Source organism: Onychostruthus taczanowskii, unplaced genomic scaffold (genome assembly GCF_017590055.1).
Source record: "Onychostruthus taczanowskii isolate IOZ18803 unplaced genomic scaffold, ASM1759005v1 scaffold3, whole genome shotgun sequence".
NCBI classification, from domain to species: domain Eukaryota; kingdom Metazoa; phylum Chordata; class Aves; order Passeriformes; family Passeridae; genus Onychostruthus; species Onychostruthus taczanowskii.
The window spans coordinates 9,460,715-9,477,751 of NW_024500349.1; the positions used below are offsets into that span (position 1 = coordinate 9,460,715).

The 17,037-nt window shown below is 38.8% G+C and overlaps 1 protein-coding gene across 1 annotated transcript in view; it reads left to right on the forward strand.

The window, feature by feature from the left end:
• MYO3A (myosin IIIA) overlaps positions 1-17,037 on the forward strand; it is a 104,206-nt gene that overhangs the window by 78,905 nt on the left and 8,264 nt on the right. The window contains exons 24-30 of the mRNA XM_041408655.1: positions 1,482-1,687; positions 3,775-3,886; positions 4,513-4,675; positions 5,318-5,404; positions 8,531-8,654; positions 9,482-10,391; positions 11,028-11,166. Of these exons, the coding sequence (XP_041264589.1) occupies positions 1,482-1,687; positions 3,775-3,886; positions 4,513-4,675; positions 5,318-5,404; positions 8,531-8,654; positions 9,482-10,391; positions 11,028-11,166 (1,741 nt within the window). The remainder of the gene's footprint in view (positions 1-1,481; positions 1,688-3,774; positions 3,887-4,512; positions 4,676-5,317; positions 5,405-8,530; positions 8,655-9,481; positions 10,392-11,027; positions 11,167-17,037) is intronic.

Sequence of the window (17,037 nt, forward strand, 5' to 3'; positions counted from 1 at the left end):
TTCTTGGGGTGTCCTGCACAGGGCCAGGAGTTGGACTTGATGATCCTGATGAGTTCCTTCCAAGTCAATATATTTATGATTTTATGACCTGTAGGAGTTTACTTACATCTATGTCAGAACAATGAGGAGCCAGATCTCTCTTTTTTAGATACACAGCTTTATGGACTGTGAAGGATAATTTCAGTTTAGGTACCACAGTGGTCCAAAGCTATATACTGTTTGAATATTCTAGATGGAAAAAAATATTGAATTTCATTCAAATTAATGTCTATGATTCAGTGCATTATCAGCACTTCTAGCATCAGAGGCTGCAAAAGAGTTAAGTATGTTTACACTTTTCTGATACTATTTTCTGCTGTGGACATCCTTGCTGAGATCATGATAGCTAATGCTCTTAACTGAAAATCCACCTTCAGCCCCACTGGTTTACTCATACACAGAAATCTATGGGTGACTGAGAAAAGCATATGCCACCTCAGACTGCATTGAAAAAAAGATATCCATTAGTGTGTCCTACTTGTTTGTGTTCAGTTGGCACACTGGTGATGGAGCTAATTAAGCACTTTGCTGTATGGTGCAGCTTCTGTCCAGAAGGGAATTGCACATTTTAATAGGAAACATATGGCTCTTGACGTCCTACACTGGTTTCATGTAACCAGCCTACTGCTGAGCTGCATTACCTCCTGGCTGCCTCTTTCTGTTGAGTCAGGTTGAATCTTGAGCCTCTTCATTTGTGTTTTAATAAGATCCTCCCATGAAGCAATTTTTCAAAACACCAGTCAAGGTTGTTTGTGGTCAGATTCCCCTCAGCTGGCATGCATCCCCTCTGCTAGCCTGGTACTCTGGTGAGGTGGGAAAAATGCAGCTTTGGAATTGTGATCTTCTAGCTTTGCCCTCCTTGAAAGTTTCCTCTTGCCAGGGCAGTTATAGTATCACCATCAGTCTGTGCAATAAACAGGACACACCAAGATCAGAGCAGTTCAACCAGCCCTTCTTCTGGGGTAGCCTTCGTTTCCTCCAGCCTAATGAAGGAATTCAAATATTTACTGGCTTGCTGCTGTTCCACTTCCCATCCATAGATGGATGATTAACTCTCTGGGAGAACAAGGGTCTTTAAATAGGTGACAACAATAAAAAGAAAAATGGCTGTAATTACCTAGCAAGCTCCAAGATAAGCAAGTAAATGTAAGGAGTGTAAGTGTTCTGTCATATGGTGGACATCATGGAAATCTATGAGAATGTCCTGGATGAAGTTTGGTACATTTATTTGGAATCAGTGTTTCTCACAAGTATTTTAAACTAGTAGCTTAGAAAAGCTAGAATTTTTTGGGGGTCATCTACTCTTAATGTATCAGGTTAATGACATGTAAATGGTTTTGGACATGATTCTGATCATATGAAATAAAATTTCAGCTACACATGGACCTATATACCAGTTTGATAAGTATCCTTGTGACAGATCTCTTGTTACTTTTTTGCAGTATTCTCTGATGGATTTGTTATCCAAAATGGTCGTTGGCCAGCCCCATTTTGTCAGGTGCATCAAGCCAAACAACGACCGGCAGGCAAACAAGTTTGACAAAGAAAAAGTGTTGGTTCAGCTGCGTTACACGGGAATTCTGGAGACAGCACGGATTCGAAGACAGGGTTATTCACATCGTATACTCTTCGCTAACTTCATAAAACGGTAACATTGACGTGAAGAAGCTCTTTTCTCTCCTACAGTTGCCATCCAGGGCTTGTTAAGCACCAGCATTGTTTTTGGCATGGTTTTAGAAAAAAAATACAAGGACACTTCCTGTGACAAAAAAGGTTATAGACTGAATGACCAAGAGTAGTTCAGGAACAGGATTAGTAACCTGTTTTTGATGGGTATGGGAAGATGATGAATCACAGAATGATTTTTCAGGCTTCAAGGACTTGAGTATTAGAAATGCATTACTTCAAAAAAAGCCAAGAATTTGCAGCCACAGCATCCAAGGAATACCACAGTTTCTCCAGCTCCCGAGATTCAGCACTGTGCAACATCTGCTTGTGCAAGGGTAGATGATGATTTGGGATTCCTAGTCTAGAGCTGAAAAGTTCATTGAGTACATAGTGTTGTTTAAAATATAATTTGTAAGTATTAGTCACTTCTGTTAAGAAGCAGAGTAATGAACTCAGTGTGGTTGCATTATTCCTTTAGCTACCTTCTTCCTCCACCCCAAAAATCTGTACTTCTCTCTTAAAAATAAAGACCCTGAGCATTTGTCTCAATCAGAACAAATTTGTGTGGAATGGAGATCAAAACTGGGAAGAAGCAAGCATCACCTATTTGGACAGAAGCACTTAAAAGAAATAGTGCACTAGAAAGTGAGAGCTAGTAACAGAGTGCTGCAGGTGCATTGGATGAGAGGGGAACAGCAAAGGGGTGTTTTTAAAGCCCTGTTTCTGGAAAAAATAATCCTGGAACTGTTGCTGTTTTGGAAGAATGCAGCTTTTAGAAGAGTGCAGCATGGAAAGAGATACTTATCACTACAAGATGTGCTGTAGCTTTTGGCAACAGATTTTTATTTAAAAAAGAAACAACCAAACTTAACTGTGCAAGTAACACAGATGAAAGCAGTAAACATAATGGGGTAGCTCTCTAGAGACTATACCCCTGATTACAGTGAGGCTGTGCAGATCCCTGGCACTGAGGACGTGGCCCTGAAAGGAAAAAGAAATTTTTTTAATGTATGTCTTATTTTGAGTTTGGAGTTTTTTTAATAGTTGAGAATTACAGGTAGACGTGAGATAATGACATCATTGTTTGGTTGTAATAAAAATAAGCCAATTCATTGTGTTTTACAAAAAGGAAAAAAAGGAGAACTGTAGGTGATAATTAAAAAATCAACATTGTCTCTTTTTTTATTATTCCATGAGCAAACTGTTACCATCATTCAAAGCTGGTGAACCCAGGCTTTGTGTTTAAAGGCTGAATAACAAGAAAAAAACCAGAATGTACTGTCAGGAAGCACACATAATTAATATAATTTTCTTAAATTAAAAAGCCAAGATAGATATGGTTCATTTTGTTATAGAGCATTTTGGCAAGTCTTGGAACAAACAAGTATTTTCTATCCAGCAGCTGAGCTGGTGTATCATAGGTAATTTTTATGAGTGAGCATCATGACCTCGTTTCCTAGTCAGAATTAATTCTGAGTAATGAGTTTTACCAGATTAAGTGCTTACTGATGATGTGTCACAATGGCACTTACATGTTCCAAAAGGATCTGAAAAACTGATTCCAAGGAGCTAACAAGAGCTGGGATGAATCTCAGCATCTATTGAGATATTAAGTATCTCAAAGGTAGATGGTCTATCACATGAGACAAGATAGGAAATTTTCGTGACATTTCTAAATATGAAATAATATAATTGAGGCAGAAAAGCTGTTAAAGTATTTTAAATTTATTTTTATATTGCCACTGAAATCACTTTCACAGAATGTAGTGAGCAGGAAAGAAATGGTGCACTATTCTACTTGGGTTGAATTCTTTTTAAAGACCTTCTGGTGTTGGCATGGAATTAAAAAACCCTCCAGGGTGTGCAACATGTCACTCATCCACTTTTGATTGAGTTTCTTAGTACTGTATCTAAATAACTGCACTTTCTTTCATATGCTGTTTTGGTTTTTTCAGTGCTATGTCTTCTTTCATGCAATTGTTTTTATTACTTTAAAAGAATGGTTTAAATGTATTTGCATGTATTATCCTCTATTAATCAAATAAAGAATCATGCATTTGTGTTTAGGTATTACCTCATCTGTTACAAAACAAATGATGATCCTCCAGTCAGCCCGGAGACCTGTGCTGCCATCTTGGAAAAAGCCCACCTTGACAACTGGGTTCTTGGAAAAACTAAAGTAATTTTTTAATATGCTGTATCTTCTTCATTCCAGTATGCCATTATCAACATATTAAACAATTTGTTTTCTCACCCATTTGGTTGGAGTAGCTCTTGGTCTCTACTCTTTTTAAAAAGCAAAGTCCTTAATATACACCAGGAATGTGTTGGCAACCCTTGTGCTGGATTCATTTTTCAGGGCTTATGTGAGTTTCATGCTTGATAAAAACAATTTAGTAAATAAACTATGCTTTAGGTTTAAAACTGGGAAATGGAGAAATTGAAGGTTCCAGATTTGGATCATGTTACGTACATTAGATTTGTGAGGTTAACAAAACTGTCAGCCTTGTAGTTTTGAAAAAAGATTTATAGTTACAGACTGAAGGTTTGCACTGGAACTTTAAAAAATCTTGCTATAAAAAATTAATAAGCAGGGACTGACTAAAGATGCTGAAAAGAAGAATAAGGTAAACTAATATCCCAAACAATGAAAATTTTATCTCTAAGAATTATCCTTTAGGTCCTACAACTGAAGGGTCTGTTCATCATTTGAAACCAACTTGTAACTCTTGCTGATGTCAAATGGATTGAGTAAATAAAGGGCTGGGAAAGTAACTAAAACTTTTGTTTGTTTCTCTTTTTAAGGTATTCCTCAAATACTATCATGTGGAGCAGCTGAATTTAATGCGGAAGGAGACAGTTGACATGATTATTTTGATTCAAGCTTATGTCAGAGGGTGGCTAGGTTCGAGGAGATACAAAAAGATAAAGGAACAAAGGGAACAAAGTGCTATTAAAATACAGTCAGGTAATAGCTTTAAAACATTTAACATTTTGCTTAAACCTGGTGCATGTGTACAGTTGGTAGATGAATGTGCATGCTGGATGTGGATTTTGCTCTTTTCCTGCTGTTACATTTGACAAAATATCTTATACCTGGTCATATCTGTTCTTATGAAAAAAAATTTATTTTAACCAGGTTATGGCAATCTCTTTACTGAAATGACATTTATCAGTGTTATATTTAAAAGGCAATTTTAAGAATGGAAGGATGTGATTGCACAGATGTTACTCATATTAATAATATTCTGGCATGCACTGACAAGATTGTATAATGTAATAATGAAAACAAAATATATTAACTGTCCTAGATAATAAGGCAAATTACCCTGTTGATGGAGGCATCAATGGATTTTTTTAATACTTTCAAACATAATCTTATTTTACATTCTGATTATCTTGTGTTTTATATTCATTTATTTCATAATAACTTTATTAACCAGAAAATGTAGTTTATGTAGATTTACTATTTGTGCTTGTTTGCCATGTTTTTTGAAACATAAAGCCTGCAAAACATTTATGAACATTTTAATAGAGGTCTGTAATTCCAGAATATTTTTATTCTTTTTTGTACCTAGTGGATTACCTAGTTTTTAACATCTCTTTTCAGCTTACAGGGGGTTTGTTGCTCGTAAAGAATACAAAAATGCAAAGCATAATAAAAAAGTGGAAGAATATATGACCAAATTTCAAGCAAGTAAGAATTGTTTGCTTTCTTGGCTTTTAATGTGTTATCCGTACACAGTATGTTGACCCAGATTCTCACTACACTGATTGACAATGCTCATTTGCATGTTCTGAGGTATAACTTATCTATTATATGTCTATATGGCTGAAATGGGTGACTCCATTCTGTTACCTGTACCTCAGAGTGTCTTAGGCATTTTCCACTGCTACGAAGTGGGATGCTCAAGTGCCATAGCGAGCCTTGTCACTCCTAGTCTGAGTACTACAGGTGCTCAGCTATGGGTGTTGTTGAATCCCACACAACACTGTCTGCATATCATGTGTGTATTGCTGCTCAATTAGGAACTGGGTTTGTTGTGTATCAGTAATGGTTATATTTGGGAAGACTGCAAGCTGTAAATTCACTCATGTCTCTTCTTCTTTTTTGCCATCGCTTTTTTTCTCTTTTGCATCCATAATGACCCTGGGCCCAGGTTTTGCTATGGGACACTCCTTTTTCCTCCCTGCTTTGGTTTCCCCTGTCCCCGCAGAGACATCCCCAAGCTAGACACAGTCTAGGCAGCTCTGAAATCAGGAACAGTACAGCTGCGGTGATACAGGAGTGAAGGCCAGGTTGGATGGGACTCTGAGCAACCTTATCTAGTGGACGGTGTCTCTGCAATGGCAGCAGGGCTGGAACTAGATGATCTTTAGAATCCCTTCCAACCCAAACCATTCTGTGATTTTATGATTCTATAAAAACAGCTGGCAAAAATCTGCACAGTATTTTTAATAACTACAAAGGTGGCAACCCAAATATAAGCTAGTGCTGCCAGTACCCAGGCTATCTAGATTTAAACAACCTCAGATATGCCTTCATGAGTATATACCACGACCAGTGTTGGTTTTAATCATTGTCAGATGCATTCGTTAATTGCACTGGACCGGTGTGTACTGAAGATCACGTCACTGCAGTTGGCAGAACTTCAGTGTAGAAAACAATCTAAAACCAGCATAACATCCAGTAATGTGCCAAAAAGTGTTACACATCTGAACACAGCCAATTATATTAGGATATTTAGCAAATGTGAAAGTATAAACTTACCACTTCACTCTGTTAATGTCCCGAATGTTTCTTTTTGTCCTTCTCTGTCTTGTCTGCAGTTGCATTTCGAATTTTTCAGTGCACAAGAAGCCAAAACTCCAGACAAAAGTCCTTTTTTACTTAGCTGTCTCCATTTTCCCTCATTTATTTCTAAAGCAATACAAAATTCCTCTTCCAGTTTGAAAACAAATCTTAGACAGTAACTATATCATTACAAACTTCTCAGAAAACCTCAAAAGTGAACCAGAATAGTCTAAAAAGACCAGATGCAGCTTATATTGCCATGCCCATTGATAACTTGATTTGTTTGAAAACTACTCCTGTTGAATTGCTTTTATATGGAAATAGAAAGAGAATTGTCTCAGAAGCTCAAGAAACTCAAGAAGTATTCCAAGTGCTTTACAATTTTCACTTATCTAAGACTCTGTCAGATTGCAATATAAAATCCAATTGTACTACTTCCAATAAGTATTTGTGTTTCTTTATCCTATATCCAGTTATCAAGGTGTGATTTATGCCCATTTTATATGGTGCTTCTTGCATTGATTGACTGCACCTAGTGGAGCCCAAGTTGGTCTAAGTTATGAGTGGGGAATGCTAAAGCACATAAAACTTAGCACTGGTATATGAATGTGTTGGAACAGACTGCTAATGCTCCCTTCTTATTTTCAAGTGAGCTTGACCTTTTCACTGTGATGCAAAACACTCTCAGCAGAGTTGAAGAAAGAGTCCCATATATACCATGTCCACAGGGTATTCAAGTCACCTGAATCCACTATCCCCATACTCTTGGTACTGCATTTGGAATTAGAGTTCAACAGAAATATTTTGACAAAACATTATGTTATTTTTATTTTGCCAGGGATTAGCAGATTTCTGCTGATTTCCTGGAACTGCAGATTTGTCCAAATCACAGCACTGTGGAGACTGTGCCAGCTCCCATTAGGAAATTATTTGCAAGTTCAAAAGTTTTTGAAGCAAGATTCTGAATGCAATTCAGTTTCTGATTAGGACACTTCAGTGTAGATGTCTAAATGGGATATAGGTGTCTAAACTGCTATTATAGTCAGTAGAGCCTAGGGTTTGAATATTTTTATTCAAAATCAGCAAATGCTCAGCTCATTTGCCCTCATACTGGTATCTAGTGTCATTCGAGATGCCCTGGTTATCTGGTCTGGCCTCCAGCTTTCTTTCACCTGGTATACCCAACTTTTCCTGTCCAGAAAGTCCCATCTGTCCTGTTCTTTCTGCCAGCTCCATGTGGATGCTTTGCTGTCCTGGAGCACTTCAGATGGCACCAGATACCAATGTGCTGGCAACTGCATCAAGGCCCCAGTGATCTGTCAGCAGCTACGTGGCCCAGGGAAGGCCCATGTTTGAGTCCTTATTTCTGGTTCAGACCGGAAAATTAACCTTGTGCCCCCCACAAGGCACAGGCAGGGAGTTTCTCTGCCACAGTGCACCTGGTTACTGTGGAGCTTAGCACATCTTTCATGCTGAGCATTTTCGTTTTGAATAATCAGTCTTTGCAGAAGGAGCATGAGCTAAGTCTTCTGTAACTGCTGAGCTATAAAATTCTCCGTTTCTCTCTGATCTACTGAATGTTCAGCTAATTCCATGCCTGTGCCAGTTGACAGCCTGGTAATCTCTCTAGGCTGATAATCAGGCATTTCCCATGGAAATGAAAGATAGAGTCAAATCAATTGCCTGAATCAGGCAAAGCAGGTACATTAAGCTCAGAGTACTGTGTTCTAGAGGCACTTGTATAGCTCTGTGCTTCTGTTTTATTCTGCATCTTCCTATATTTGCTTTAGTCCAACAAAATATGAAGAAAGAGCTTGTTTGTATCCTCATGTAGAATGAGTACAGCTTTCTGAATTCTCAAAAATGTTTTATGGGAATCATTTCAGATGAAGCATAATCATAATAGACATACTGGTCTGTATTTCCTCATTAGCTTTTGTTTAATGCTGTTAGTATTTGACTGTCTGAAATGTGTGTGGCACCCATTGCTTGTTGCCTAAGGTTGTTTTGCATTACAATTTGTGTCAGTTGCCAGAGGATACTTACTCAGGAAGAAGAGGAAAGAACTAACTGAAACAAGAAACAAAGCAGCAATAACAATTCAGTCTCACTACAGGGGATATAAGGAGAGGAAGGTCTTCAAAAGCAGGAGGTAGTGTTATTTTCTCTTATGTCACTCAAATGTTTCCCTTTCCAGTAACTACAGCACTGAATAACAACATTATAATATAAGAGTGAAGAAAATTAGGATTATTCTAGATATGTATACAGAAGTAATGTATATTTATGTGAAGGGGTTTTTTATGGCAGTAGCCAATTTTCTTACCTTTTCAAGCCCAAGGAATAAAGGCAGATTTAGGAGAAAGAGCAATAATACTGTACCTACCTGTAATGCTAATGTAACCTATAGATGAGTCTCTTTTTGTAATTAGCACATAATAAAAAAATGTTCAGACAAGAATGAGACAGATATCTGCAAGGAACTGTTCTCATTTGAAGTCACTGTTCAAGATAAGCAAAGGTGATGACAGAGGAAATACAGAATACCTTTAGGATTGTGTATATTCTTTAAATGCTAAGAGGTTTATGCCTTATGTTTTTGTTAATTCTTATAATTTTGTTAATTCATTTAAATTAATTCTTTATTGTTTTATCAGCTGTCGCACAACCTAGATTTTCTTCCTGGCAATCAGTTTTCTGTGAAGTTTAACAGGGATGTCCCTTTTAACTTAAGAGATGATGACGTTGATGATAATAATATTATCCCTTTTTACTTTAAGAGATAAAATAATAATAATAATAATAATAACAACAGAAATTGCCCATCTTTACTTTCAGTATATGCATTAAATCTTTCCCATGTTGCAATGTATCAAATTGCTGGTTAGTACACAAAGACCACCAAAGGTAGTTGTAAAGTTGTCTCTATTCTTCATCTCCTTCAGCTGTAATTTTTGCCCAAAACTCTGTTCCGTTCAGGGAATTGCTTAGAAAGCAAGAAATCGAAAATGCAGCAACCATTAGCAAGAAGGAAAATGATGAAGAACTTCAAGATCCTGAGGAAAGTCCAGCTGAAGTGGAAGGTGCCCTCCCTAGAACAGAAGAAGAAGCAGCTGCCATAGCAGAGGATGAACTATCTGCTGTGGAATTCCTTGAAGCACAACTGCAGCCAGCTCAAAATGATACACTGGAAGAAGTGGCAAGTGAGGAGACTCAAGATGAACCTGGTGCTGTCTCTGACAGCAAGTGCTCCAGGTACAGGAATGGAGAGGAGCAACAGCAAACATCTAGTGAAGGAGAGGCAGCTTCTGTGAAGCAGAACCTGGCAGTAGAAGAGGTTAGTGAAGGTGAAGAACAGGACTCTTTGGAAGAGTTACCCAGAAAATCTTCTCTCAAAACCTCAGCTGAACCTAGACCCCACCAAGAGCATGATAATCAAGACACACTCAGTGCAGACTGGCAAAATCAAGAATCTGCTGTGGTCCAGCCCAGCACCGACAGGGATGTGGAAAGAAATTACCTAAAGCGTGAAGCAGCAATGCCTACAGGAGGTAAAGGAATCACAAGAAAAGAGTCACTAAGAAGAGGCTCATGGAAGCAAGCTGAGGCAGAAAAGCAAGGTTCTGAAGACAAAGAGAAGGCAGCAGTGGTAATTCAGAGCAATTACCGGGGTTACAGAAGGAGAGGACAACTCAGAAAAGAAGGGAAACTACCTTGCAAAAGTCAAGAGAAAACAATAAAGGAGCCAACAGAAGCAATACACGTTCAAAATAACAATCCCCAAACAACAAAAGGTAGGGAAAGCACCAGTACAGAGGCTGAAGACTCTAAGGCACTGAAGGGAGACTCAGAGAAAGAGGCTTGTGATTTGGCAGCCTTTTCACGACAGGTAAGAAGCTTGTAAGTAATGCAGGTGGAGCATAATACTCTGAGCAGTGACAGAATGGCAAAGTTATTTTACTGACTTCTGTGGCACCAAGGTTTTGCTCTCTCAACTAAGACAGAGATTTTGTAATGTGTGTTCTATGAAAATACATATTTTGGGTTGCAAAGAAAACAGCCTTTTCAGGGTACTGGCAAAAATAATGTTAATCTGATTTAAGTTAAATTCTGAAGCTTTGCCTTTCAAGTATTTGTTTACCCATCAAGGTCCCTACAATTCAATATACTTGTGAAATGTCCCTGTAAATGAAACTAAAGTTGCTGTACCAATGTCAGAGACTTGCACACATGCAGAGATGTATACCACAGCTGTACAAGCAGTCTTGCATCAGCAAGGCACTATCTGCCCATGTGTGTGAACCAGTGAGAAGTAGCTGTAGGATTGGACTACAGGGTTGAGTTTCCTATGTGTCTTTTTTTTCCCCTCTTCATTTTTTTGAAGAAATGAGGAGGCAAATGTGGTAGGGGTGTGCACTGCAATCAGTGGAGCAATACCTTTTAAATTAATTCTCTAGTCCACTATTTTACCTTTGATTGCCTTGGAACATGTATACTTATAATAATGTAAAAATATATTTTTCAGATATCAAAATTATCTGAGGATTACTTAGCATTGCAGCAAAAACTGAATGAAATGATATTGTCCCATCAGCTGAGACCTGTGATGATGCCCAAAGATAAGCAAGCTAATGGCCGGCTTCCTTCTCATGTTTGTCAGTCAGGTAATGTTTAACTTTACTGTTGGCAGAATTTTCATTGGTAAACAGGACTGACAAGAAGCTACTCCTGGTCATGTCAGGGAACAAGTAAATGAATTAATTCCAGCTTCTCATATTACTCTGGCTGTATATTTTTGTACTAAGCCCCATATCAGTACATGTCTGGAACACAGTTTCCAGAGAAATACTCAAACTTGGTTGGATTTATGTATTTACCTTTTATTTTTGGTCTTTTGTTTCAGTGCTGCTTAGGATTGCTGAATGAATCTAGACACACAATCTCTAGGAATACTTCTATTTGGTACAATTCCATATTGGCTCTTGTTATCTCAGTTAACTCTCAACTGTGTATGCTGTTGGTGTGATATGGGACTATGCTTTCAAAACACAACAGGTTTTTAGGTAATATGTCAAACAATTTACTAAAGTTTATGACACATATGCTGAGTGAATTTTTAGCTATCCACAGATACAACTGAGGTTATTCAAAACCTGTAGCTCCTACCCATGTTGGTGGGTATGTTGCACGTATTGCATGAATTGTAATTGCATGTAAAGTTCTATTAATATTCAGCATCCATTAAACTCACACATTTAAGAGGGTGTGATCTCTAGAAATACACTCCAGAGTTATTTATATTCTGGTTAACATGGGCAGTGAAGGTTCCCAAAATGCCAACATGCTTGGAGCAGCTTGGGTGGCAGTTGGGAAGAGTACTGGGAGAATAAAGAGGACATGGAATTCTGAGCATGCAGATCATTAAGACCTGAGTTCCACCAAAAGGACCCCAAAGAACTGACTGAGCTGCTCAGACCTCTTCTGTTGGAATAGATGTAACAGGGAAATTTCTCAGTTCATGTCCTGGGCTGCAGATGTGGAGGATGAGGGCAGATGTGGCAGATAATGGAGGGCTGTGTCTCCGTTTGTGTGGCAGGGCTTGTGTGAGCTCACTGCGCTGCCTCTGGGGAAGAGTTGGAATAAGATCTAGGACTGTCTCTCACTGCCCAGAGCTAGTTGAGCTATTTTCATTATAACATTGTGGATTCAGTTGTCATGTGTGATGAAACTTCTTTCTGTTCCCATGACTACATTGAAACGATCTTAAAAGTACTTCAATCCCGCCTTGGAGTCCTCTCAAATGGGCAAGCTGCTAAAATGAGGGCTTGGTGTTTACCCCTCTAAGTGTAAACCGGCTGCTGGTAGGTAATCTGCGTAGTTCTGCCTGTTTCCAAGACTAAAGTCTGCAAGAGAAAAGAAATGGGAAATGGAAAACTAAGTGACATGACCTTTCATTAAAGACAGAGCAAGGTTTGTGATTGTCATTAATGGTCTTATATTGAGTTCTCTACTAAATACTGCTGATTTTTTTTTTTTTGACAAGATAAACCTGAGAAATTAAAAATACTATGCAATACAGTAAAATATCTACAAAACCCCCAAAGATTTGAGGTAAGGTCCTGCAGATGGTCATACTAAAGTGAAGCAGGTAGATGAGGTGGTCCACTGCCTTATTAACAGGCAGGAACCTTCCTGTCTACTTGCCTACATTATGTGTTACAGTAGGATTTATACACACTCATTTACAGAAGGATATGCTTTTACTGCAGCTTTCCCTCTATGCCTGCTTTTGCTGTCCTACTCTTATGAAGGCAGGGATTGTTGAGCTTTAGGTGTTCTTTAAATCATATGGCATTTACCTATTTGTAATTACACTGATCATTTACATTTATTTACACTTTTTCATCAGCTTCACTAGTTATATATGTTGTTTTAGAGAATGAATTGCACATGAATTGTATTTTATACAATAGATAGGAGAGCTTGGCTGCCTTTGTCTGTAGGTAGGTGGCCATTGTGCAGTAACACAATTTACCACTTCCTCTGATAAAATATTTTATTACATCTGCTACCCATAGAAGGGAGGAACTGAGGGGACAGCTGATGGCATACTGTGACAAATGGTCACATTTTTTAAATGGTTTGCTTGTTTGTTTGTTTTTGATAAAAATGCAAATCTTGCAGTTCAAAGAACATCTGAGCAAAAGGTTAATTTAATCTTAAATCCGCAAGGTTAAGTTGTTCTTAAATGAGTTTCTTTGTTTTTATAAAATGCAGAAGGCAAGCCGCACAAGGTTCCTGGAAAAAACCAAATTCCCTGTGGCTAGAATCTCTGAGTAGGTTGTATTTGCTTCTTACATGCTTTCAGCCAAATGTAATGGCTGCACCCCAGAACTGCACCCTTGGACTGCTAGTGAGCCTTGGGTTGCTGTGGTGTCAGAACAGATGCACAAATGACTGCTGTCAAGTTTTTTGAGATCAAAGCCTGAAGTGAGGGGAATTTGATCATTTTGGGAGGGAATTTTTTCCTTTTTTTTCAGATGAATCATAGTGCTCAACCCTCTACTTATTAAATGACAGTTCAAGTACAAAATCTCAGGAAAAGAATTTTCTATATTTAGAATTAAATTTACGTGATATGAGGAACCCTGAGGAATGATGCAGCTGAGGACATTTTCACCTAAATGAGGCAATGAGACAAGCAGGGTTTTCATCCAGGATTCCTCCTGCTGTAGGCTGTCAAAGCACTATTTACAGGAATTTAATGGGTAGGCTTTGCAAGGGAAAGGGAGCATGTGTAGCACTGGCTGAGCAGAGCAGTATACACCAGCTGAATTTCCTTGCAAGTGAGTAGTCAGCCAGGGAGCCCTGAGATGTGGGACTGGAGAAAAATGGTAGGCAAGCACTGCTGGCTGGTGGCTCTAAGCTACAGGAGTGGTCCTTTGGGCACCACACAGTCAGGATGTAGAAGATCTGTGTTGGGAGTTGCTCAGATCCATGGCAGAGCACAAGGTCTGGGAGATTGTGGAAATGGAATACAGCCATTTCCATTAAATATCCTCTCTTAAAAAACAGTAATCCCAGGTCACCACACTCAGAGAAATGAGAGGTGCTGGAGCAAGTCCAGAGGAGGGCAACAAAGCTGTTGAAGGGTCTGGAGCACAAGTCCAATAAGGAGCAGCTGAGGGAGCTGGGGGAATTTAGCCTGGAGAAGAGGAGGCTCAGGGGTGACCTTATCACTCTCTACAACTGCCTGAAAGGAGGTTGCAGCCAGGAGAGGTTTGGGCTCTTCTTCCAGGCAGCTGGAGACAGGACAAGAAGATATGGCCTCCAGCTGCACCAGGGAGGTTCAGGCTGGACATCAGGAGGTATTTCTTCACTAAAAGGGTTAAGCACTGGAATGGATTTCCCAGGGAAGTGGTAGAGTCACCATCCTTGGAGGTGCTTAAGAAAGAGCAGGACATGGTACTTCATGCCATGGTCTACCTGGCAAGGTGGTCAAGGCTGGACTTGATGATCTTAGAGGTCTTTTCCAATGTTTATTATTCTGTCATTCTGTATTAGTGTCAGCCAGAGACTGAAACTGCTTCCCTCAGTGGGGCTGTGGGACTTAGGTGTGAGAGATCAAACACTGCCAACCTCTGCTGTACACAAACTCAAAGGCTCAAAGTTCTCAGTCTCTTGCAGTTTCTACTTCTAGGTCTGTGCCAGAAGTAATTCCTCTGGTTTTTTCCAGATTGCTAAGCATTTGCAGCCATCAGCTGTAATTTCCAAATCTGGCTGCGTTAAACATCCCATCAATTAAAAATACCTAAAAGTTACTAAGCAAAATGTTGAAAAGCAGTGCTTTTCTCAGTGCAAATTCCAAACTTGAGTAGTTGCATCCTCATGCTGTGTACAATTAGAACTGTAAAAAGGTATGCACATAAATGTTGTAAGCAGTAACAACTATTAGCTTCTCATTATCAAGTCCTGGAATTCCAGTTGCTGTATTTCTGTTTTTACTGATTACTTTCAACTCCCTCTACAAAACCTATACAATTACTGTTTTTCCTTTTGTTTTCCTTTCTGCTTAATTCTGAGCCTGGCTTTATACTTCTGTCTCCATAAGATGTGGAACAGCTCTAAATCAAGCATGTAACATTTCACTTAAATGACGTGAAGATGGCTTTGTTTCTCCAGGTGGCTTAATAAATAGAGACCTTTGGTCCCTTAGATATTTATCACAGCTGTAACCACTATTTCTCCAGTCTTCAGTATGAGATCTATTGTAAGTCATAGTTAATTTACATTAGGCTTCACAGATGTTGATTCCTCAAGATTGCTGTCTTCCAAGCTTATCATTGTATGTCAGAATGTACAGACAGTTCAACCTAAAGGGCTGTTGATACTGACTCATCTTTATTCATGTTTTTGCTCATCCTTGAACATTTCAAGCACATTCAGCTCTCCTCAGTTCATGTAGTTTGTGATGGTGTTCAGGATACACATACATTTTGTATACACATTTCAGCCTATTTGGAGCTTTCAGTGAGGGCTGAGTATGAAAGTATTCATTTGTTGTAGAATTGAGTGTGTGTGCAACTTAGGTAGGAACTTTTGTGGTAGTCCTGAATGAGCTAGCTGAGATACTGTTATGAATAAAGAATTTTTTCTTAGATTTACTAAACCTTCTTGAATGTTATCTGGCAGCCACACTGTTCACATGCCTTTCCTAACCCTTAACTCTGTATTTCATTTATTCTCATGGAGAAGAACTTCAACTTTTATTATCATCACTGGTTTAATTTTTTTTTTTTTTATTCTAACCAACTACTGACTCGATGCACTTGGAAAATCTGAGGAGGAAAACCCCCCATTTCAACCTGCTATTCAATCTGTCTTCCTCCTGATAAATCTTTAGGGAATGTCTGTGTCACATCAAAGTTTCCAGTTTCTCCTACACATTGCTCTTAAAGGGTGTGTCCCAGCACTGACAGCACCTCTTCAGGTGGCTACAACAGCAAGGTGTGTGCTGGCAGCAGAGATGGGAGCCTCAGCACAGCCCTCCAGTCCTTAGCTCTGCTAATGACTAACTGGGATGTAGCCTTAAGGAAGTCTCCATGTGTCTTTGTGCATCTTATTTACCCTTCTAATAGGATTGGGGTGGTAGTGCCAACCTGGCTCTTCCAAAGCACTTCAACAGCTACTGTGGGAATGGTAGCTACCATGCAAGTCGCTACCACATCTGCTGAATTTCAGCAGCAGTGAACGTGCAAATCTAACTGCAAAAGGAACTCACAGCTTCACTTTCTGGTAAAACAAAGAAAGCAAAACCTTACTGTGTAATTTGCAGGCAAAACTCAGAAATGCATTTTCAGTCCTATATTCAGTTTTAAAAAGGAATGATGGAGGTCCAAGCTTAGAAGGCTGCCTGCCCCGACATGGCATTTCTTTCTCCTCCATTCTTGTGCACAGCTTACACATGTGTACAACACAAGAGCTGAGATGAAAAGCTTTTTTTTTACTGAAACCTTTATCATTGTCAAAATGGTAATTTTTGAATGTATAAAGCAGTCTTCTTTGCAGAGCACACACAGGAGAAGTATACAAGTAATTTCAGTTGGAATAATTGTAATCTAGAATTACAATAATGCTTTATCTGTTTGACATTGATGAATTAAATAATGTAACAGCATACACAGTGATGAATTCTTAGGGGACAGTAAAAACTCTTAAGGCATAATGAGAGCCTTTTCATTGGGATTTTCCTAGAGCCCCCGAACTGGCTTCATTTCTTTTTTCAGATTTTCATGCAGTCATGATCTCTGACAAAATTTTTGAATGTCCTACAGACAGAGAATTAGGTTCTTCTATTCGACAGCATTGAATTTTAAGGGATTTTTTTAAGGCAGTGTTTCCACCTTGGACTCCTATTTTGTTTAAAAATAAAATAGGGAAGATATGCCTCTTCTCTCAAACAAATGGAAAGTCAGATAACTCCAGGTGGCCCATTTGAAATACAGCAAGGTAGCAACAACCCACATTAAGAGCCC